Source organism: Populus nigra, chromosome 18, assembly GCF_951802175.1.
Source record: "Populus nigra chromosome 18, ddPopNigr1.1, whole genome shotgun sequence".
NCBI lineage: Eukaryota > Viridiplantae > Streptophyta > Magnoliopsida > Malpighiales > Salicaceae > Populus > Populus nigra.
Window position 1 is genome coordinate 12,829,872 of NC_084869.1, and position 24,750 is coordinate 12,854,621.

Sequence of the window (24,750 nt, forward strand, 5' to 3'; positions counted from 1 at the left end):
TTCGGAAAAACACCTTAAGCGCACACTGCACAGGTTGTTTTGACTGCGAAATTAAAGTGCGATTGTTTTTTTAAAAAAAAAATTATATTTCACATTGTATCTTATACTATAAATATTAAACAAGTTCTAATCCCACTTGCTAAAAAACGACATTTTCTCTTAATATATATAAAATCATAAAAAAAACGTTTAATTAGTATATTTTTAATTAAACCGAGTTCACAAATAAACACTTAGCCCCGTCTAGATAAATATCTGATCATAAAATATCTTTATCAAGACTACAAAATTATTTTAATGATGGGAAAAGACAAAAGTTTAATGATGGGAGAAGACACAGCAAAGTGGTGTGCAAAAATAGTATAATAGAGATTATTACAGATTTAACAACCTTAACTACCTTAATGCATTAATAACCCCAAACCCAACAAAAAAACAAGAGCGATAAAACCCCAAATTACAGAAATTAAACAAGGTCAAAATAGGAAAATACCACTACTTATCAAGGGCATTAGGGCCAGTACAGTAACTAACGAAATGGTTCCAAACCCACTGAACCAAGAACTTCCGTCTGATCCCATTCATATTATACGTGGCACCATCATGATCCAACAACATTTGTCCTGTATAGGACCCACCACCTCCAGTTCCATAAATACCCTCACACAAATCAGCTATTTCCACGGGAAAACTTGGGTCCTGTCCTGCATACCAAGCATTCACCAATGGATTGGTCGCCAGCTCCGCAATCTCATGAGCAATCACACTTATCATCCCATCAACACCCACGTCACCGTTCGGTGACTTTAGTGCCTTCAACCCAGGTATATACTTAGGCACGGAAAACGGATAGGCGCACACACCAGGACACAGCTTTTCACTGTTACCTACCCAAGCATAAGGCAACGTGTACCCTACGATCGACGGAAATGTAAAATAATGAAACCCACAAACCTGCCCGCAAAAATCCTGAACGTACACGTCATCGGAAGTCAACAACAGGTACAAACCGTTCTTCGGATTGGTAGGCAGCGGCTTAGATTTGGCCGTGACGGCACTCTTGATCACCGACTGTATAGACAACCTCGTTAAAGACTTCCCGTGAGAATAAAACCTGTCGTTTTTTTCCTGTCCTAATTGGACAGTATGTGAGATGTTGGCTCCAGTTTGGTCTGTGTAGAGTTGCACAGTTCTCCACCACCCAGAAACTGACGGTGGCCGTGCATTGACGGTTGAGATTGAGTTGATGAACTCTCGAATAATCTTTTTCTGGGATTTTTCCCATCTACCGTACCAGATTGTGTGGACTGTTATGTTCCCGGTCAGGACCGGGCCCATGTGATAACGCAGGTGAACAAATTCTGATGACCCTTCAAATTTTTTGGAGGAATCATAAAGAAGGTCTGAGCTGTTGGGTTTTAGGTGAGGCCATGGACGCCAGCAAGTGATGGGCGTGGCGGCAAGGAGCAGGGCAAGTATGGTGGCGATGAGGAGCACTGAAGCATGAGATGTGCTTGGTGCCATTGAGTAGGGAAGGAGGGGTGAAGGGGAGGTTATGTTACACGGGCATGGTGATGGGAGTGAGGCAAATTGGGAGAGGAGTTGGTTTTTGTGCTTATATAGAGGGAGCTAAGACAACGTTTGGCATTCCCTTACAAACAAGCGCTTTTTTTAAATCTTAAATTTTTTTTCTTTTAAATCTTCATGATAATAATATTTTTATATCGTTTTGGTGTTAAAAATAAATTAAATTAAATTATTATAAAATAAAAAATAATTTGAAAAAGCAACGCTAACTGCATTCTCTCAAATGTCATAAAAGGTGAGGTAGGACGGGCTTGTGCTGTAAGATTGTGAATTTTCGAAACAAATTAGAAGGGTGGCATTGATTTGTGGGTAATGGAAGACAGGTGGGTTTTAAAAGGGAAGAGGGAGGGAGTGGGACCTACAGGTCAGAGATGATCATGATGGTTATCCTCAGATTTTCTGATATTTATCTCATCAAACACCGTTTGTTTCTAATTGCGCGGGAAGTTTTTGGGGACGGGTATTTTGGGGATTTGATAGGGGTTTCTATGGGCCATGGTGCACAGTGAAGACTATCTATTCTCAAGAAGGACTAGTTTGTACGTGGGTGACCATAATAATTTTTTGACAATTAAATTTGAAAATATAATTTTTTATTTTTTTAATTAAATTAAATTTTTTATTAATGTATCTTATTTACTTTAATGAATATAATTTTTTTAATTGAAATTATTATTTCTGTTAAAAAAGTAATTTTATGATCGAGTTATAAAAAATACCAAAATAACATATTCATATTTTACTTGTGATTAAAAGCTAAGAATATCATAAATATAATAAAATTATATTAATGATTTATTTAAAATATTGAAGAGTAAAAAAAATATTAAAATTGAATTTATAGTCAATTTATTATTAGCATTGTTATTTTTATATTAGATATATAATAATTAAAAAAAACATTACAATTCAAGTAAAAATTATAATAGTATTAATAATCCTTTTAAAACTGAAAAATAAGCAAATTTAGTAAAAAAAAAATTGGATCCAAAAAAATTAAAATAAAAAGGAAAGGATATAAAATGGCCAGAGGTTTGTAATTTGTTTTTATAAGGGCTGAACAAAATGTTTAATGATGCTTGGAAATAAATACTGCTGCTGTTTATATAAATAGTAAGAAATTTTATTTTTTTAAGTGTTCAGGTAATTAGTTCTTACCTTTGACACATATAATTATTAAATTTAACCTGACATAAAAACCGGGTTAAATCAAGCATATTATTTTAAAAATAATTAATTTATCATTTCAACCATTGCTACTGCAATCATTTAGCGAGTAATGTCAATGTTTTAAAAAGTATATATTATTTTTATTATTATTATTTTGACAACATGACCTTTCTTCCACTGTTGCCTCATATGACAGTTGCATTGATTTTTTCTAGAAAATATATTATTATTATTATTATTATTATTATTACCATCTCCTCCTCTCTTTTTCACCGCAATTACTATCTCTACATCATCTTTATTAACCAGATTATCATAATTGCAATGAAATCATTATTTATTTTCTTTTTAAAATAAAATATTAAAATTATTTTTTTGTTATCGTTTCAAACGCATCACTGGAATTAAAATTTACTTTCGATTCCTTAGTTTTCATTTCATTTTCTTAATTCAATTTTCAATCTTTCATTCATGTTAACTATGCGTTACATAAGACTATATATATTTCTTCTTTTTTTAATCATCAAAATACAAATCTCAAATTAAGATACCGAGAAACATCAATTTTCTAATGGTAATTGATATTATGATAATAATATTTTTTAGTTTTAAAATTTATTTTTAATATTATTATATTAAAATAATCAAAAAGCATTAAAAATAATTAATTTAAAATAAAATAAAAATATTTTGTCTCGAAAACACGGTGACCCAAAAAAACAAACACCCTTTGGAAATTCTTTTAACCAGCTAGCTTAATTTGAATATGAAAAAAGAAATACATAACAAGCGGCTAGGAATTATTTGCGAGGCTCCATAAAACAGAGAATCTTTGAAACTGGTCCCTATGGCCAGACCGACCAAAAGGCTCCCTGAAATTATTTATTTACGGTAATAGCCTTTATGTCCTTTAGTGCAGAAAGAAGGGTGACAAGGATGGGACCCTGAAGCTGTCTTCTGGTTTCCGAACAATCCTTAAAACGAGGGCATTCTTGCACATTCACTGTTCCTTCCTAATCTCCATACGCTAAAGGTCCGTATAACTCGTGCCTCGGCAGAGAAATCATCCATAATTTGGTTTTAGCTCTTAACGATGACGAGTTGGGCTCTTGACACGTGCACTAAAACTCGGTTTAGTCTAATTAATCGATTTGAGACTCGAGACTCAATCGAGTAAAATGAAAGAATGAAAACGAGTAAATAAGAATGTATTATTATTATTTATCTAACTGTCTGAATAACTAAAAAGAGAATGGCAATTTATTCAAATTTAAAGAAATAAAAATTATAAATAAAAAAGATATGAGAGTAAGTTTCTCTTTGAGAAAAAATAATTATTTTCAATCAAGTCATTAGAATTTAGAAAAAATTTAAAATATATCAATTTAATATTTTTTTTAATTAAAAAATAATTTAAAAAGTAAAAACTAAGGCGAATTCAACCAGGCAACTTTGGTTATTTCACGTGTAAACATCTTTTTGTGTGTAACAAGTTGAACACTCTATCCCTGCCTTCCAATCATTCTCTTCTCGTTCACACTTCCTCAATCTCTCTAGACAAACACATCCTTAAAGCTAATAGATACGTGGGGGTGTTTACTCTGATGAAAACTCTCAGGTTCCTCAACTTTTCGACAATGTATATATTCTTTTACTGATTCTTGATCAAAGTATTTTATAGCTAGAGATTGTTTTTTATGTTGTTATCAAGCTTTTTTATGATATTTTTTAATTTCTCATCTAAAATAATTCAAAACAATCTATATAACATGCTAACTCGAAGCATACTTTACTCGATGGCCGAAAGAACTCAACTAAAACAAAAGGGAGTTTGATGCAACACCAGAATCATTACTCGCCACTCAGTCTTGATTAATAGCTTGAAAACTTGAACTGTCCAATGTCCATAAAGACTGGGAGGGCGAAAAGAGCACCACATTGAAGACGTTGAAACAATTGCAGGACTTGTTCGTGCCGTGTAATGCAAGGACAAGCAGTGGAGGAAATGAGCTACACTTTCGAGAGGAATGTAGGAATAGTGGATGGTACTGCTAATCACGGAGTAAATTGCGCTGCTCAAAATGATAACGAAGAAATATCAAGAAAAATAGTGTACCTACTACCATCATCAACTGTACAGCCGAGATTGAAAGGGACATGGTTTCTGTGGGGTCAAGATTTTCAATCATGAAAACGAGAAGCTATGAATAATTAAACATTCAACCAAAAAAAACTACGAAACAAACAAACAAACCGTGATGAAGCAGGTTTGAATTGGCACCCAGAAAACCATAGTTATTAAGCATGATTCTAAACTCGAATCAGGGATGAACTTGATGCAGAACCGAAGTTACGAGTTCAGCTCGTTGATCTAAGTTTGATAGGATTAATAATTTTGTTTTAAAATTAAAATGATGTTATTGAATCGGTCAGATTAAATTTATTCAAGTGAATTTTTTCACAGCCAGCTCAAGCCAAGAAATGAATCGGTGGATCCCACATGATTGTTTTATATTTTTATCTTGAATTTTAAATTTTAGATTAGATTAGGGGAGATATTATTTTTATAATGTTTTGTGATTTTCTCTTTCATAATTCTTTTTTTATTTATACTGTAATTATATATTTATAATTCTTTTTATTATGATTTGTATATCCATTTCCGTGTATAACGATGAAGAATTGTAATCTCTATTTAAGATGAAAGTGGTATGAAAAATCACAAAATTATTAGTTTCGGTGTGAATATCAATATTTTACTGGACTGGAGAAGATTGGCTACAAGACCAAAAATAAAGACAGAAACAAGAGGATGACAAGAACTTGCATTACGCGTGCATGTCACTGACATCAATCACGAGTACATTTGGGTGCGACAATGCAGCGGAAACTTTGGGGTCTATGTGGGGGAGTGAGGCGACACATGTCGACGAGTACTACGAGTTCAGGCTTCGATGGCTTTCGGCTAGGCGCGTGAATGTTGCGATATTTTCTATTGGAAAACGTTGATGGTCATGGGGCCTACTTGTATTTATTCAATATTTTGATTGCGCCAATCCATATTTTAGATGTTTTTAAAATCGTCTTTACTTTGAAAATATTAAATTAATATTTTTTATAATTTTGATGTACTAATATAAAAATAAAATAAAATCTATTTTTTAATATATTTTTTTTAAAAAATATTTATTAAAATCTCAAATACCTCCTTAACAATTAATAAGAATTTGCTATGCACAGGGTTGAGGAGTACTGATGATAATTTAATTCAAAATAAATAGGTTATTTTAAGATGATTCTTTTAATTGATTATTATTATAACGGACTCGTAACTTATAACCTATAAAATTACTATTTATTTATTTATTAAATAATAAATAATAATCAGACCATAAATATTCCTATGAATACTTGAAATTCAAGAAATAATATATAAATATCTGGATTTTTTATTTAATTAGTAATGTATCCTTGACTTTTCAAGTTGGAGTTTCGCAACCATGATTCGATATAATTTATTTTTTTGAATATACTAAATCAACATGGAATATGTGTTTAGGGGACAAATAAAAAAATCGTTGTATTTGAATCATAAATTTTTATTTTTAATTATTACTCGAGCATTGAGATTTTTAGATTTCTCTAATTGACTGTTCTTGTTAGATCTTGTGTGTTACATCCTAGTATTTGACAGCCCGTTTGGTAAATTTCCATGCCCTTATTTGATACTCAATAGTCTCCTGCAATTTCTTCAGGTTTGAATATTTTTGCATTCAAATCAAATAAGATTTTTTAATATATATATATATATATATATATATATATATATATATATATAAAGTGTTTGGCTTTTATTTAATGGAATTTCTTTCTCTCATAGTCTTGTTACATGTTCCGATATTATACCAACATTAATGACAATGATCAGTATGTTTTAGGATGTGTTTGAAAGTATAGTTAAGTTGTTTTAAAAAATATTTTTTACTTGAAAATATATTAAAATAATATTTTTTTATTTTTAAAAATTATTTTTGATATCAGCACATCAAAACGATCCAAAAACACTAAAAATATTAATTTTAAATAAAAAATTCAAAATTTTTAGAAACACGGATTAGACCACATTCTCAAATAGTTCTTTTTTGTGTATCTTGCGAGTCAATTTTCTTCTGCTAATGTCTAATATATCAAAGTAATCTATTTGTACAAGGTGTATTACATTCATATATGTATTTATAATTAGTCATTAATTATGGATAGTTATCAACAGCAAATTAGATTCAATGCAATTTCATTACTAAGGGATGCCTCTTTATAATAATATTATGGTTTAAAAAACAATTAAAACAAAAGCAAACAACATTTATCTAATAACTCCCTTAATTAGAAAGTCATAGATAAAAAATAAACAAGTAAACTTAGAATGTGTTTATTTTCGTATTCTAAAAATGTTTTTAAAAAATTTTGAATTTTTTTTCCAAATTTTTTTTTATGATTTTGAATCTTTTTAATATATTAATATTAAAAATATTTTTTTAAAAAAATATTGTTATAATATATTTTAAAATAAAAAATATTTAAAAAATAATAATTATTATGATATCATCAATAACTTTGTATCCTACATGCAATATCCACTAATAATCAAATCTTTTAGAAATAAAAAAAAAAATCACGAATCACAATTAAGTAAGCATGGGTAAAAGTCCTCAAAAGATCAAGACACGAGCGAGAATCTTCAACCCAAATAGTTGAACATATAAAACTTGTAATTGTCATCATCACTTTACGCTTTCGATTAGGTTTTACTATATTATTATGAACATTCTCATTGAGTATCCTGTTGGCATGATTTCGTGAGCCATATTTGACCAAATATAGGATTTTGGTATATAAGAAAAATAAACCAATCCCTCTAGAATAGTTGTTTTGTTTTTAATTATAATGAAAGATTTGGTTATAATTATTAATAATTAGAGTTTTTATGCCTCTGTCTCCTCTTTCCTTTTCCTTTTTAACTAAACTTTGAACCACCCATAAAGGGAATCATAGCTAAATCTTGGCAAAGTAGTATGTAAATCAGCATCAATCTAAATATTGCTGTAACTCGCAGGATATATCGGAGCATCCATTTCAAAAGCACAGTTTCCTCACTGTTCATGGCGAAATTCAGGTGAAAATGTGATTGAGATGAAATATTCACCAGTCACTTTTCTCAACCTTTGGCCGAGATGCATCATGAATGACGCAGGTGTCCTCCTCCTCCCCTACCAAAGGATATCTACAAAGGGCCCACCAGTGAAATGGCACGAGGACAGCAGCTAGCTCATGAAAGAAATGCATTCACACAGTTATGGCCATGCGCATCCGATCTTTTCCACCGAATTTGTAAAGCGGCATAAATGAGAAGTCTGTAGCCTGCATAAGCACAAGAGCCACAATGGTAGCACTCCATGTTTCAGGTATGGAGCATTTAAAACCACCGAGAGAATTGTACACTCCAAAACACAAGGCAGTGAGATCGAGAAAGAAAGGCCTACGTCGTAGGTGGGAGAATCTATCGGAGGGTATCCCTTTAGGCTGTCAGTTCCATCCTCAAAAGATGGTTATGAGAAGGACTTCTTGTGGATATTTACGTACAGTGCACATGAGCTTGACTGCTTGAGCAATGGAGAATTGAAGGCATATATATTCGAGCTAGTGGCTAGTTGATCTGTACAGGGTTGGTAAGTTAAGGTCATGCCGTCTCTTGCTCACTCTCGTCAGTGCCTTTGGCCCACGTCCCAATCAGGAGGGTACCCTTCAGATTGGATTAGATTGCTGAGAGATTAAGCCACCGTTTGTAAATGCCGCCAAACATAGGTGTAACAAAAAAAAAATATATATATATATTTTAAATTATTTTAATGTTGTAATTTTATTCTTCAAATTAATTTTTTTAAATTTTTTTTATGTGTTTTATATCAAAAATAAATTTTAAAAAATAAAAAATATTATTTTAATATAATTCAAAATAAAAAATAATTTGAAAAATAACTATTATTATAATAACAAATAGGATCTAAATAGATTAAATTGTGGAGATTTCTTTTTGATATTGTGATGAAAGGTTTTTTTTAAATATATTTTTGATTGAAAATATATTAAAATGATATATATTTTATTTTATTTTAGACATTAATACATTAAGATTATTTAAAAAACTAAAAAAAATAATTTAATATTTATCCAAATAAAAAATAATTTATAAAAGATTAAAAAAAACAGATTATAATCCCAAAACAAATACTCACCAAGGGCTCATTTATTTGTGCCGCATGGGAAAAAAAAAGTTGAGAATGCGGTTGCGCTTATAATACAATATGTGTTTTTTATTCAAAAACATATTTTAATGTTTTTGGATTGGAAATTCACCGTGCAACCGCGTATCATTGCTATTATACAAGGAATTAATCAGAGAAAACCCCCATGTTTCAAAATAAATAATAATAATAAAAATTGAGTGGTGTACAAATTTTGAATAAAGACAAATTAAAATGTGGCAGTCATGGCAGCGCACATGCTGTCAGATGCCCATATAATTTATGCACAACTCTAGTATCAGCTTTGCAAAAATACTCGAGAGAAAATGGGACCAGAAACATGCTCGATTGGCCACAGCATTAAATACTCGGCGCCATGGTCCAATAAAAAAAAACACATTGAGTTGGGTAACCGGTGATTCTCGCATCATGTAAAACTTTTAACTTTACAAAAAAGCCTCCTTCTCTTTTACGTTTTTAAGCTTTTCCCTTCGTCAATCAGCTGATAAGAACCCTAATATATAAATACCCTGTGTATGCTTGCCTATGAGTATGAAAATTCAACTTTGTTAGATTATGCAGCGAAGAAATATATACAAATGAGACTTAAAACGCTATAGGATTTGCGGTTCATTTTCCCAACAAAAACATTGCCAAGAAATTATTATTTGAAGATCCAAAGGGTTAGGCCTCACTTGTTATTTTCCTTTTCACTTTCATATGGATTAATTATTTCATTTAAGCCAGATTTACTTTTATTATGATTATTTTATAATGTTAGAACTTGGATGTTTTCTTTAATTATTCTAACATCTTTTAGTTAGTGTACTTTAATTTTATTAAATCCAACTATTTATTATATATAAATTTACGAGGTGTTCATAGCTTAGACACGTATAGAAATTAATACTATCTTATAAAACCAACATTTAGTAAAAGCTCTCAAATCCATGGATTGATCAAAACTCACTCAAGCTCGATAAATTTAGGTTAGGGTTAGGTGCATGTTAAGCCAAATCCGAATACAATCCGAGCTCGAAACAATGTTAACTCGAGATAAACCCGACTGAATTACAAGGTCTTGCTGGACTTATAATTAGCTCAAGTCCCAGAATTGATTATGAGGAAAATAACAGTAATGCTTCAGCAGTTTTCTTTTTCTTGATAATTGGAAATCAGCATGGTTTCTTTATTGAAAAAAGCTAATAATTGGAACAGTATTATAGTTTAACCTCAAATAATGATGCAACTTGACAAGAACAGACAGAAGAGACTGTAATCTTGTGAGTGAAAAAGAACCGAAAGATCACCAACAAATCATGATTCTATAAAACAAAACAAAAGTCCAGTCAATGTTTCTGTTTTTGCTTGAGTGATTTAAGGGATAAAAAAAAAATACACCCGTACATCGTCTTTGTTGATTGAATAGGTGATTGAAAATGTTTCTTAGGAGATTGTGAAATATTCATATATCTAGTCTTTTTTTTTATACCACAGCATTAATATTGGAGTTTTTTTTTAAATTCTAGCATAATAATAATAATAATAATAATAATAATAATAATAATAATAATAATAATAATGATAATATCATGCAAAAATTATTTTAAAAAATAATGTAGTTAGAATTATTTACAACTCTCTAAACGATATTACTTGTCTAACTATTTTTTTCACTGTATTATTTTACTAGGATAGAATCCCAGAGAACTCTTGATATTTTCTAGTTCATTTTAATGAGTGGTCCTTTTACGGCGTTCTTTCTTTTATCTTTCTAAATTGTGGTCTTGTCTGAATTTACGGTACATGAGCACTTGGCTGGACTCGGGGTAGTTTCCATCAAGTTGTCTTATCATGTTCGAAAACATTTTCATGCTATTTCAATCTCGGGCATCGTCTACTGATATGAAATCGTTCTCTTTTCTACAATTTAAATTTAATTAATGGGATTTTGCGAGTGGCGTCTGTCCCTGTTTTCTTATAGAGAAATGAAAAAATGTAGTGAGCCATTGTTCATTAGACTTCAAGAATCCTGAAAGACTCGCAACATAACCGTGGAAAAATTTATTTAAAAGCTCAAATCCCATCCATGAATTGCTATACAGGGCTGGGAATCCAGTCGGGTTAGGTTGTTTCGAATTCACTTGTTTCTGGTTCAAGTGCTCATTTAACACCGCGGTAATTTTTGTTTTTCAAATTGTCTTTCATATGAAAAAACATCAACGATTTTCTCTGAAAATTAAGGATTCAACCTTAACAACTGGTGCCAAAAACTGGGGCAAGATTAAAAAAAAGAAAAAAAGAAACGAGAAATATAATTCTTGAGCCAAGATGTGGTAAGAAATTTGATGAGTGAAGCTACAGTACTGAGCTTCTCCTCTCTAGTTATGGTTGCACAACGACCAAATTATTGCAAATGATCAATGATTCTGTTTGAAAATAACACAGATAGACGACCGACAAAGTAAGAATTAATGGGTCAAGGCTTACATGGTTGGACTTTCATGCTAAAGGTGGGTCAGCACTCAGCATGTGTTTCGGTAAGAAATCTCGGCCTTGATGGACTTTGGCGGGTAGCAGAGCTTTCTTCCTAAATGTCAAGCTCGTCTGCTCTGTACACAACTGTTCATCAGTTACATGACAATGAGGTCGCTTGGAAAGAGATTGCTTGGCAGAAGATGGCCACAGCACCTGCAAAAGTGGAAGTGCTTATCTATCCACATAAGGGGAAAAACGGGACAAATATAGTTGGGTTAACGCTATCCGGCTACTTGCAACTTCATTATTCAGTTATTGGCCTTGAAGGGCCTGACATCCCATGCAGTTTTCACACCATTTTTGCAAAATGTTACTGTTTCGTGTATGCAAGGACAAGGGTGAACAGCTAGCTCTTACATTGTTACCAAGCATGTGAATTCAAGACTACTACCCCTTGAATTATTTAAAATTACTTTTAAAAAAAAAAAATCTGTATCATTTTTATATATTAAAATTACACTTTAAAAAGTAAAAAGTTATGAAATATTATTTTAATATATTTTTAAATAAAAAAACATTTTAAAAAACAATAAACTCTTTACCCATTTAAAAAAGTTATGAAAATATATGGGAGGAAATACTTTAAGAGAACCGTCTCAAGCCCAAAAGGCCTCTCAAATGTTCCTCTTTGCTGCCCGAGTTGAAGATGGTGGGCTCGGAGGCTACGACGCCTTAGAAATTGACTCGAGAACAAACATGATCGAGATCAGAAAGTTCCAAACGCCAAAACCAAAACACTATTCTGCTTCACTGATTTCGGCAGTATGCTACCACAGGCAATAAAGATCGAATGTGCTTGCAGGTGCTGTCAGCAAAAACGATTAACTTTCATCCCTTTCTAACTATTCACAGGGAGTAATTGTTTCCTCTTGCTTGTCTCAAATAAATAAATAACTATTCATAATTGACAATTATATTGATTGAATTATAATCTAAATATATTGTCTTGATTTGTTGTCTTAACTTTGACATTTATTTGGAATCAAATCACATGTCAAATTAAATTCATTTTAAAAGTAAATTTAAATTGAATTGATAGTCTATTATAATTTTTATGTTTAAAATAAAATAATATATAGTATAATCAAATTCAATTATACTGTATATTATTTTATTTCGCTTTCCTCTTTCCCTTTACTTAATCCTCAAGGATACACATATAATTTCATATTCGAAAATACTGTAGTAGAACGGATCTAAGTGGAGCATTCAAGCCATTCCATAATGCCAAGGCTATCATTTTCATGCATGGCTAGGGGAACCTCCGATTTCATTCACATGTGGGCACCATTTGACTTCGATTCTTGTGAAAACTTATCCATAATTTGAACTAGGAGACACACTTCCCAGCCTTAAGAAAAGCCCTTTTCCTGGCCCAAAACAATAAGCCTCGGATAATGCTGGGATCCTGGATGGCATATGATTCTAACATTTTTTAAGGTGCTACACATGTTACAAGCTACTGGCATTGCTAGAACTAGCAAGAATGGTTGGATCGGTGTGAAGAAATACCCCACTAGACCACACGGACAGAACAGCAATGATTCTAACTTTTTTTAAGGTGCCACACATGCTTAAGTTAGATTATGTGATTAATCAGTTGTTATACCTTCATGTCCCAACAAGGATGACTGGATTCTGTGGATTTCTAATGTTTTTTTTTTCTTTTCCATGTACACTCTCTAGTTCTTAATCAAATATTCTATTGCTAGCAAACACTCCATGGGTATTCGCACTTGTAAGATATTTTATCAGATTTTATGCAAACTTCCACTTCCACATGGACTTGGCGGTGGTCTTACCAAGGATTCTCTCAGCATGATATTTGCATCAGTAATAATACTCCTAAAATATTACAATTTAGGGTTCATCAAGTGTACTCATTAGACTAAACAATGCACCCATCTCCTCGGTACTTGTCTCAACTCTCAGCCAAAGCTGGTTGAGTCCAAGAATGCCCATTCATGGAGGGATCAGCCTCTGCTAATCAACAATTTGTTCTGTGGAGGGAAGACTTGAAATTAATGTCTTTTGGGGGAAGGGATATGAGTGCCGTTAAGCCATAAAGTTCTCTGGCTAACCAACAATATGACGAACTCACTCCAGATTGTTCTTCGTCCGTAGATATGGACGCCCTTTTTCAGCCAGTCTTGTACCCGAAGATCCGTTTTTCTTCAGTCTAATCCGCAAAAAAATGCCGAGAGTTACTTTCGGGTCTTGTACCCGAAGATCCGTTTTTCTTCAGTCTATTCAAGGGATTTGTTTTGACAACGTCTCTAGAGATATTATAGATTTTGCAGTTAAGATTTTTAAAAAATATTTTTAATTATGATTTAAAAAAAATAGTAAGTTTAGAAAAATATGTTTGATCAAAATTATCATGAGAAGGTTTTTTACATGTAAAATAAATTAAAAAAAAAGTTATTCTCAAGCAATAAGTATTTGATACACTCATATTAGAATTACCTAATTCACAAAGTTTTTATGCTAATAACTTCTTTCGAATTTAAACACAAAAATAAGACAATTTAGATGATTTTTTTAAATGCAAATTAATATTCAAATAATAAAGCACAAATATTTTATCCCTTCTAAAAAGATAAAATTCCAAAAATCTAAAAGATCATAACCCATCAACTAAAAGATTTACCTCACCAAGAAGAATAAAAACACACTATTATATATATAAAGAAAAAAGGCACCAAGTTTAGCCATAAAGAGATAACACCAATCCGGTTTCTTCCATCACCGTCTTCTTTCTTTCTCCTGCAAACCCACAAACCTACAAAACCCACCTCTACATTATCATCTTCGAACCGAATTCACTATTTTTCCCTTACTTATTCACCAAAGACTCAAACTTTCCTTCAACATTTTGTAACTTAAGAAAACTCACTGAAGATTGAAACTTTCCTTCACTTTCCAACCAAAGACTCGAACTTTCTTTCAAAATCTTCGCTTTCCGTCAAAAGCCACCGAAGTCTCAAACTTTCCTCCACATTCCCGCCAAGATTTTCCCAAGAAACAAACAAACAAACAAAGCCACCAAAATGGACAAACCATTGAATGTTAACAGGTTGAGAACCCATTTTTCACTCATTAAATTAATAGCCTGGACCTGCATTTTCCTTGGCCTAATCCTCTTCTTCTCTTTACACTACCCTCACTCAAGTCCCAGTAACAGACTGAAGTATTTAGAAGACTCTGATTGGAAGTATCAGATTCTCAATTCGGGTCGACCCAAATCAAGAAATGGGTTCCGGGTTTTGGTCACTGGAGCTGCTGGATTTGTTGGAATGCACGTGTCCACTGCACTTAGGCAGCGAGGAGATGGCGTTGTTGGCCTTGATAACTTCAATGGCTACTATGAAAAATCATTGAAGAGAGCAAGAGAGGATTTGCTGAAAAGTAAAGATGTTTTTATCGTTGAAGGTGATATAAATGATGGTGTTTTATTGACAAAGCTTTTTAAATTAGTGAAATTTACACATGTAATGCATTTAGCAGCACAGGCTGGTGTAAGGTATGCAATGAAGAATCCAGGGTCTTATGTTCATAGTAACATTGGTGGTTTTGTTAGTTTACTTGAAGTTTGTAAATTAATGAATCCACAGCCTGCCATTGTGTGGGCATCGTCTAGTTCTGTTTATGGACTCAATAAAAAAGTACCCTTTTCAGAGATTGATAGGACTGATAATCCTTCTAGTCTCTATGCTGCTACTAAGAAGGCTGGTGAGGCTATAGCACACACTTATAATCATATTCATGGTTTATCAATCACGGGGCTGCGGTTTTTCACGGTTTATGGTCCTTGGGGAAGACCGGATATGGCTTATTTCTTTTTTACTAGGGACATATTGAAAGGGAAGCAGATTTCAGTTTTTGAAGGGCTTAATGGGTTTACTGTTTCGAGGGATTTTACTTACATTGATGATATAGTGAAGGGCTGTTTAGGTGCATTGGATACTGCTACCAAGAGTACTGGAAGTGGTGGGGTTAAGAAAGGCCCCGCGCAATTGCGGGTTTATAATCTTGGGAATACCTCGCCGGTGCCAGTTAGTAAGCTTGTTAATATATTGGAGAAGTTGTTGAAGGTTAAGGCTAATAAGGTAGTGTCGCCAATGCCTGCAAATGGGGATGTGCTGTTTACTCATGCTAATATTAGTTTAGCAAGGAGGGAGCTTGGTTATAAGCCCACTACTGACTTGCAATCAGGATTGAAGAAATTTGTGGCGTGGTATCTGGATTACTATAAACCATCCGGGAAGAAGAGTTCTGTCTAAATTGGTGGATCTATGTTGTGATCATTTGAATCCATATTTGATTCAATTTATGTGATTTTACACGCTTTATCATTTGTTAATTATTCATCGTTCATTTAGCTACACGCTGCTGTGACACAAAGGGATTGGTCATTCTGTCCCCATATAGGAATTTAATGGTCTATGTGCATGCTAAGGGCCTCTAGAACTGTGATGAGAAACCGGAAGCATTGCCCTTTCTCTTCTTCGTTGTTTTTTCTTTCCATCAAGATTTTAGTCCTAGTTTAGGATTTTTTTCATTCAGAATTCTGTTGCAATTGTTATTTTTGGTTTCATTAATCTTCTGTTACCTACTCTGTGTTGTCCATGTCAATTTATGATAAGAGTAGATAGATATAGTAATGTCCTTGTCTACTTTCCTCAGTTTTGCATGAATTATTAATATGTTAGGTACAATTCTTGTTGTGGTTCTCAATTATGGGTGTTTTGTATGCGATTCCTTTTCTCCTTTTCTTTCTGGGTAACTGTTCGACATTCTTATAACAGGTTGATGAGTCACATTTTGGCCGGATTTCACATAATCCTTTCCATTTCACTTTCCACTGTCAACGTCATGATATGTTTTGGAAGAAGGCCTAGTTAAATCTACTTATAATGATTTTGTGTCTCTCTTTTGGTTGAAACCTGCGATTTACAGGATGTCACAGTGAAAAACAATTTCTGTAATTGATGTTCCTAAGCAGAAAACTTCGATAACCTTAACCAATTGGATATGGGGTCTTAATGTTAAAACTTTACAAAACATCATTTGAGAGAAGCGACATAAACGATCTTGTGTCTGAATGGAATAGTGTACACTCAGCTTCAGCTGGAAAAAGTTGAACAATCCCAGTAACTAAAACGATATGAACTCACAAATAGAGCAAAGAGAGGGAATATCTCAAAGTCTAATATCAATTCAAGAATCTTTAAACCTTGTGTTCTCAAGAATCTTTGAACCTTGTGTTTATTGATGCTTTGGCCATCTTCCTCATGTGTGCCTATGCAACGGTGTGTTAGGGTTTCACATTGGAGCCTGGATGCGTTGGTTGTGTTTCCACGTTCCGTGCCCTTGTATTAAGCTGTGTTTGTTTCAAAGAATTTCTTATAATTTTTGGCTAGATCGCTCTTTTTGAAAGCACCGAGAATGTTTGTCAGTTTCGGATGGATGAATAAGGACCTTGATTCTTCTAGTTTTTTATTTTTTTTTGTTCATATGTTGATTCTAACACTGTGTCGGAAGAATGACATCAAATCACTGTTGTCGATACCAGGGTGAGCATGATGAGTCTGGTTAATCCGTTGCTGATCTTTGTTCTTGTACCATCAAGTTTTGATGTTTATTTTCTTTATATTGCCTGGATTTGTTAACGAAGAAGGCAATCTCCAACATATTTGTCATTTCTCTTCAAGTTACCTGATTTCCGACTTGAACTTCAGCTTTCTAATTTGTCGTGGCAGTAAAATAATGTGCTAACATTCCATGTTCCATCCCAGCAAAAGTTACAGTAGGTTCCACTCATAATTATTTTGCGTCGCCGATCTCTTGTGATCCAGAGAAGTGCTTTAACTTCCAATCTTATTATCTAAGGTTTTCTGAAAATTAATTGATATATATACAAGTTGATATGAATATTCATATAAATAAAAAATATATATATTTTCATGTAAATGAGCAAGTTCATTCATCCATCTATAATTACCCTTTAAAAAATTATTTTATTTTAAAATAAAAAGTAGCGTACTGTTAGGAAAAAAAAGGAACAAAATAATGGTGTTAAAATTTGCTTATAACATGAATTTAAAACTCCCATTCTATGTTCTAGTAAATAAGAATAAAAAAAAAACTCAATTTTATGCTATAAAAAAAATCTAAAACAAGTTTGTTTTTGTTAAAAAAATAAAGTGGATCAATTCCTTTTCTCTTAGGTTAGCCCGTCAGTCATAACTATGTTTTATAGATCTGAAAGGCCCAAAGACTACAAAAATAATACTATTAAAAAACGTTTAGTCTAAACCCGGACCGGCCCAACAGTTATACCAGACAACAAAAACCCTAACTCAGCAGCTCCATGTATATTACAACCCTAAATTTTCACCTCCGCTTCATCCATCGCTCCAAGTAGAGAAAGCCGTCTCTGCCTTAGCATCTTCACTTTCCAAGCTCGCTTTCTGGTCTCTCTCTCCCTCCCCCCCTCCCCCCACCTTTGCTCCCTTGATATTCCCTTGTTAACTTTGAAGCTATTAACTCTAACGTAGATCCATGACAATAAGCTGTTAACTAATAATCACTTTGTTTAGTTTGTGTTTTTCATGTTCAATGCATAGTTGGTTTTAGCTAAAACCCATTTTGATTTATGCATGATTTGTTCAAAATCTGATGGTTTATGGGAGATAATGAATCATTTTTATTTTAGAGACTAATAGCTGAAGAACTAGAAAGCGTAGGTTGGTGAAAAAAAAGGTTGTCGATTTTGTGTTTGGTGAATGACTACTTGAGTTTGTGTGAAACCCGTTTTTGCTTTATGTTTGAGAAGTTTAATATTTGTTAGTTTGTATGAGAAAATTTAAAAAGATTGAGATATGGTAGTAAATGGAAGTGTTGTTGTTGTTGGTTTGTTTTAATGAGTATGAAGTGGAAATGTGGTTTTGAATGGTTTTTGTGCATTTTGATTGTGTAATAGAAAAGTGAAAGGAGAAAATGGCAGCAGCTTATGGAGCTATGAAGGCGCAAAAGCCGGGTTTGGAGGAGACTCAGGAGCAGATTCACAAGATCAGGATCACTCTTTCCTCCAAGGATGTCAAAAACCTTGAGAAAGGTCTATTCTGGAAATCCTATCGTACAATGTATTTGTAATTGATACAACAAGATTTGTTATTTTGAGTTGTATCCTTTATTTTTGTCCTGATTGTTCTTTCACTTGTGTTAACAGTTTGCACTGACCTGGTCCGTGGTGCCAAGGATAAGAGACTGAGGGTTAAGGGTCCAGTGAGAATCCCTACCAAGGTTCTTAACATTACCACCAGGAAATCCCCTTGTGGTGAAGGTATTCATCTCAAAAAACTGCTTAAATAATCATGGTTAGATTAATATGCAGTGTCTGGCATTTTGTTTTATTATTTACTTCATGCTTTATCTTCAAATCCATGTAGTATTCTTCTTTCTTTAATTTCATCTGTGCTCTCTTCTAACACATCACTTCATGGGTTCCACGTGTTTGTTATTGTTTTTTTTCTTCGTCTTTGGGTAATGTTTGAATGGCTGATTTGTTTGATTTGATTGATTTGATAAGAGTAGTTCGAGGGAGAAATTGAGAAGGGTTAGCAACATTACAGTTCTTTATAGATATGTTCTTTTGTTTGTTACCCTTTACAACCACTACAATAATCAAATGTTAGTTTGCGCGCCATATGCAGTCTTATTCAGTAGTATTATCGGTTGGTGCATGTGAAATAACTTCCTTTTGATTAAAATGCTACTTATTTAACTTTCTAGGTGTTCTAGTCTGAGCAATAGGACCCAGGGTGGATCAGTTAGACCATGTTAGTTGGTCTTGTAATGAGAAAACAAGTCATAATTTGCTCTACTGTTTTCCTAGTGGTGTTTGCATGCGAGTTTACAAAGTTGATATTTACTTCAGAATGATTTTTTTAGGTACATATGATATAAATGATTGTCCCTGTAAAGGCACACAATATATGAGCTGCCGACACCATGAAAGATTGAAATTTGTTGTGTGGAGTTTTTTGTTACTTTATCTGCCATTTCTCTCAGGGGCTTGTTCTCCTCTTTTGCCAGTACATCTGTTAAGCTAAAGGGTTTTTCATGTATATCTTGTCATCTTGCAGGAACCAACACATGGGACAGATTCGAGCTTAGGGTCCACAAGCGTGTTATTGATCTCTTCAGTTCTGCCGATGTTGTCAAGCAGATCACCTCTATTACAATTGAACCTGGTGTTGAGGTTGAAGTTACCATTGCAGATTAGAGAGATGCTATTTACTTCTTTTGGACTGTTTTATTTATTTTACTAGAACACTTCAGGATCTTTTTGATCGAAGACGTTGATCAGCCTTGTGACTGAAAAGAATTCAATGTAGTATGTTCATTCCCCATTCCATGTTAAAGATTCGGTGAAGGAGATTGAATTTTGTTTCCTCTTTATTTCATTATGAATTGTTATGATTTGAAAGTGTTCAGGTATTGTTTCTAGCAAGATTAAAAAAATTATTATAATTAAATTTGTTTTACTTAAGTTGATGGGATTTGTATCTTGTTTTTTCAAAAAGAGAATCAACTCCTAAGTTTCACAGACATGGCTTGATGTTCGAAGTTGTGTTGCTAAGGTACTTCACTGTACCGCCATTTCGATTGTAAAGCAAGCAGCTTGTAAGAGCCATGGTTACTTGTTATGATATCTAGCACCTGTTAGGCGTTAGCCAGACAGCACTTCATCTTCGGTTCCTGCTTTTGTTTTATCCGAAGAAAATGCTCACTTTAACTATGGTTTAATGGAGATGGGATGAAACGAGACATGACAGAATCGTCTGGACCCATACTCTTAACAGCTCCTTCATTTCCATGATGACAGTTGATAGATAACCCGTTTTACTTCATGCTTTCTAATGGCACGGCAACGCAATTGAACAAATATTTCTGACTCAAAGGTAAAAGAAACCAGTCCAATACAGAGGCATGGGTTCATCTAAACTGCAATCATTGAGCTGCCTGTGACTGCATATCAATGGATGTAAATTTCTCCGTTGTGACTGCATATCAATGGATGTAAATTTCTCCGTTCTGCTTTTGTTGACTAGAAATCTCATTTTCCGTCTCCTCTTTCTCGTAGTAATCAAAGAGTTCATCTAGAGATGACAGAGGAAAAAATAAAACCACTGTCAATACACTCCAACCGAGACTGACCACAACCATATTTGCCAATGGTATACAAACTTATGCCCCGGAACTAGAGATCCACCATGCCACTGGTGGACTGCAATAGCCTTCCTCTGCCCTTTGACACAAACAAGAGAAACCACGTATGATTGGCATCTCCGTGCTAGAAAGTTCCAGGGGCAGAGGAAGGTTATAACCTTCCTTGAAAGGACCATGCTAGAAATTTACCGATGATTTTAAGATGAATAAATGCTGATACTAACGGAACTAACACATTAATCCCCATGTAATTGACTACTACTGCATTAAAAGTCTGACAATACATCATAGAAGTTACACGAAAGGACAACAATCCTTCCACTCCCCAGCCAATCATCGAATATTTAGAGAGAACAAAAATATACATGTGCAGCAAATTTCAGGACATGGAATAGGAAAATGCACCCAAATATGCTACCACTAATGGCGACCCTTGCTTTCATGTTCATGTTCCATCTCTTCTGCGTCTTCAAACCGGTGATCATTGATTTGGAGCTGCATGTGCATAATTATATCATCACCAGAAGATGATCAAGATTTAAAAAGAAGCCAACAAGAGAGTTAAAATGGCGTACAAGCTACAACTAAGGGCAATGCAATTTCCCATTTTAAACTCGAGCACACAGTCACCATGAAAATCCCAAAATATTTAATGCTCATATTTCACACCATAACACTCAACATACTGAAAGATAGTGTCATCAAATATTTGGCTCGATATTTTACAAGTTCTCAGGTTCCTAAGTTCAATCATATAAAGAACAAATGTCAAAAAGAATGGAAGAAAAAACAAATATAGAACTCTTGTCACTTCATCAGGCACAAATGTTCAAAAGACCGAAAGAAAAACCAAACATAGAACTCTTGTCAATTCATCATGCAATTTAAGTACCATAATGATGTTTAATATATCCATAACATCCATAATTGTGATGCCAAAAGTGAAAATCAATATGGGACTTAATGCATGTTTGAATGAACATGCACTAGGATACCTCAAGCACCGTGCGAGCTAGGTCATGATCCCCATTTGAATGACCAATTGAACTTGTTGGATTTTGAGAGAAATTCCATTCAGAATCTTCCAGTTCTGTAGACACAAAAATGTTGCAAGAAAATATGGGTCAGTATGAATGAAACAAAAGTATTTTTCCGAGGGTACGAATGCTAAATGCTCTTTCTCATACCAGCAGTTTCATCTGCCAGTTGATCGGCACTAAAGATCCAATTATGTTCTTCTTCGTTATCTAAATAAACATTATCAAACGCATATGAATCAGTAGCGATTTATTGGAGAATAATAGCAAGCATTGAAAAGCAAAATAGAAATAAAAATCATCTGTTTAAGACAATTGCAAAAATGGAGACAGCTCCCACCTTCAACTGGTTCAGGATTTAGCTCAGCGCACTCACAGAATACCTGAAACAAAGTATCCACTAAAAACCAAAAGAAAAAAGTTAATTTTTGATCTTCAATCATCAAACCTATGCCAAAAAACATGATGCAAGAACAAGTAAAGCAGTAATGTGACATGAATATTGAATATGATAAGTCTATTAGAAAAGGAGTGCAGAAATACATTGGCTAGGGTCTGAAGGAACAAGTCTCATCTCCGTGACTTTCGACAAGTCTAAAGCATCACTACATTCTGAATCCGATCCTTCTAATTCATCTTCATCCTCTCCAGTCTCAATCTTCAAATAAAACAATATTGATCAGAAACACAATGCACCAAGTAGTAAATTGAAAGTAAAAAATTGAGATGCCACCATATGCTATCAGAGGGAAAAAAAGGATTCTGAGAAAGTCTAGCTGTTACCTTCATGACCATACAGTTGTATTCAATCAAAACTAACTAGCAACAGCCCGAAAACGAAAAAAAAAAATCCCTTCCAAACTTGACAAAACAAAAGGCCTTTTCTACCATCCACCATTCAATTCCTTCTAAACTAAACCAGTCCACTTTTAGAATCATAATGATGATGAATAACACCCACAAAATTATAGCTTTTCATTATCCACCAAAGATAGAGAAATATTAATTTAAAATATCTGCATGCATACATCTGATACAAAGGGTCAATACAAATCCATGACCCCATAGTTGCATTGAATACACATGTTTACCACCAATACCACCTACCAACAGCCCAGAAAATAAAATAAATAAAAACCACTGGTAGTTTCAGTCAAATTTAAACTCAATCCAACACAGAATTATGATCAAAATTACTACTTAAAAAAAACTCAAAATCTAATTTGAAAATTAGTACAAAGAAACTTACTTGAGTGTAGATACAAGGAGAAGGGTAAGCCTCAGGATCTCTTGAAACAGCATGAAGTGAAATAGACAAGAAATCAACTGCATAACCTTTTGTTCTATCCACATCACTTAACCACACAACTTTCCTGCAATAAAAAGAACAAAACCCCACTTCCCTTTTTACTATAAAAACTTCATAAACTCAAAAAAGAAGCAGAATTTCATAGCAGAATGGAAAAAAAGAGAGAGTAATGGATTAGTAGTATTTATTTACTTTGTGGAGATGTAAAGAGTGCCTGGAGATTCAGGGGACCCGTTGCCGATGACAATGGAGACTTCACGACACATGAGCATAAGCTCCTCGCCATTTTCGGTGTCAATAACTGGTTGTCCAGCACCGTCTCCTCTTCTCTCGGTGAATTGTCTTAAACCTGGTGCCATCTTTCTATTTTTTTTGTTCTTGTCTGGGTTTGATTTCTAGTTGTCAAGGTTTCTGGTGTTTTTCTAGGGTTTTATCGAGGTTTTGGTTTGGGCCTTTTTTAGGTTTTATTGTTAGGGGTAACTTAGTAGTGGGCTTCGATGGAAACTCGAGAGGTTAAAGCGCAATAACCAAGACAAGGCTTCTTTTCTTTCGTTATCTAGATTATTCTCCTAAGCATGATCGTCTCATACTTATTAAATCTAACGACAGCGTTTTGTTTTGGCTAAATCATTAAAAATCTGAAAGAGTCAACTAGATCTCGTCAAATTAATATTTTATTTAGTTAATTTAGATTAAACTCCGAGTTTATATTTTTTGAGTCAACTCGTAAAGTTGAGCTACGTTAATTGACTATACACCAAGATATAGTATTATTTATAATTACTTCTTCGCATCTCCTTTAAATTTAAACTCAAAATAATAACATGAGACAAATTCAATAATGATCTTGGGAAACAAATTCAATTACCATTAAAGTCAAAGCTCAAGGGAAGAAGGGAAGATATATGGTTTGTTTGCCTGTCTTCTTTTCCAGTCGTGTTGATGAACGAAAGCTGGGAATGTTTTTAAATTGATCTCCAGGCTGCTTGGAGAAAAACATCCATGAAATGAAGTATACATATAAAAAACCTTGGTGATGCTGTTAGCATCTACAACTCTTTAAATTTGTGAATATCAAAGCATCCCTCACGTTTCTTACTAAAAACTCAGTCCCCTTCTAATAACCGCTACTACTATAGTCGCCGATCTGATTAAATATCCGATGCTGATCATTTACAGATTTTCCCTGTTATATAGTTGATTTGCCTGATCAAATCAGAAACCATGTCAGACTGTTAGGTAGTGAAGGCCGTTTATAACATGATAGCTCTCAACGTTCAGAGGTTCCACCCACACAAAGCATGATCCAGCGTATTGGACGCCCACCAGTGTCACCTCATTGTATTAGGAAGAGGTCAGGGTTATAAATATTTTTCAAAATACTTTTAGCCTAAACACATTAAAATAATATTTTTATTTTTAGAATTAAAATAATACAAAAACATTTAGAAAAAATTCAAAAATTTCCCAATCGTAGGACTTCAAATGTGCAATCGCACACCTCATGTTAATACACACTGAAGCTCTTCTAACTGCCCAACATGAAGCTCTTCTACATCATGGAGTTGGC

The 24,750-nt window shown here is 33.6% G+C and overlaps 4 protein-coding genes across 4 annotated transcripts; 2 read left to right on the forward strand and 2 right to left on the reverse strand.

Moving 5' to 3' along the window:
- Positions 1-289: 289 nt before the first annotated feature.
- Positions 290-1,665, reverse strand: LOC133678678 (protein EXORDIUM-like 3). Its single transcript, XM_062101115.1, has one exon. It carries the CDS (start codon positions 1,522-1,524, stop codon positions 496-498), a length of 1,029 nt encoding a protein of 342 aa, XP_061957099.1. The 5' UTR covers positions 1,525-1,665; the 3' UTR covers positions 290-495.
- A 12,620-nt stretch (positions 1,666-14,285) lies between these two features.
- Positions 14,286-16,103, forward strand: LOC133678105 (UDP-glucuronate 4-epimerase 2-like). The gene has a single exon (XM_062100303.1). It carries the CDS (start codon positions 14,648-14,650, stop codon positions 15,878-15,880), a length of 1,233 nt encoding a protein of 410 aa, XP_061956287.1. The 5' UTR covers positions 14,286-14,647; the 3' UTR covers positions 15,881-16,103.
- Positions 16,104-17,927: 1,824 nt separating this feature from the next.
- Positions 17,928-20,098, forward strand: LOC133678007 (small ribosomal subunit protein uS10z/uS10x-like). The gene is made up of 4 exons (XM_062100153.1): positions 17,928-18,073; positions 18,583-18,717; positions 18,832-18,945; positions 19,748-20,098. Exons 2-4 carry the CDS (start codon positions 18,600-18,602, stop codon positions 19,885-19,887), a joined length of 372 nt encoding a protein of 123 aa, XP_061956137.1. The 5' UTR covers positions 17,928-18,073; positions 18,583-18,599; the 3' UTR covers positions 19,888-20,098.
- A 972-nt stretch (positions 20,099-21,070) lies between these two features.
- Positions 21,071-23,636, reverse strand: LOC133678378 (chloride conductance regulatory protein ICln-like). Its single transcript, XM_062100667.1, has 7 exons — positions 23,373-23,636; positions 23,121-23,244; positions 22,415-22,529; positions 22,212-22,271; positions 22,022-22,081; positions 21,830-21,924; positions 21,071-21,329 (listed from the first exon to the last, which is right to left on the reverse strand). Exons 1-7 carry the CDS (start codon positions 23,537-23,539, stop codon positions 21,255-21,257), a joined length of 696 nt encoding a protein of 231 aa, XP_061956651.1. The 5' UTR covers positions 23,540-23,636; the 3' UTR covers positions 21,071-21,254.
- Positions 23,637-24,750: the final 1,114 nt, after the last annotated feature.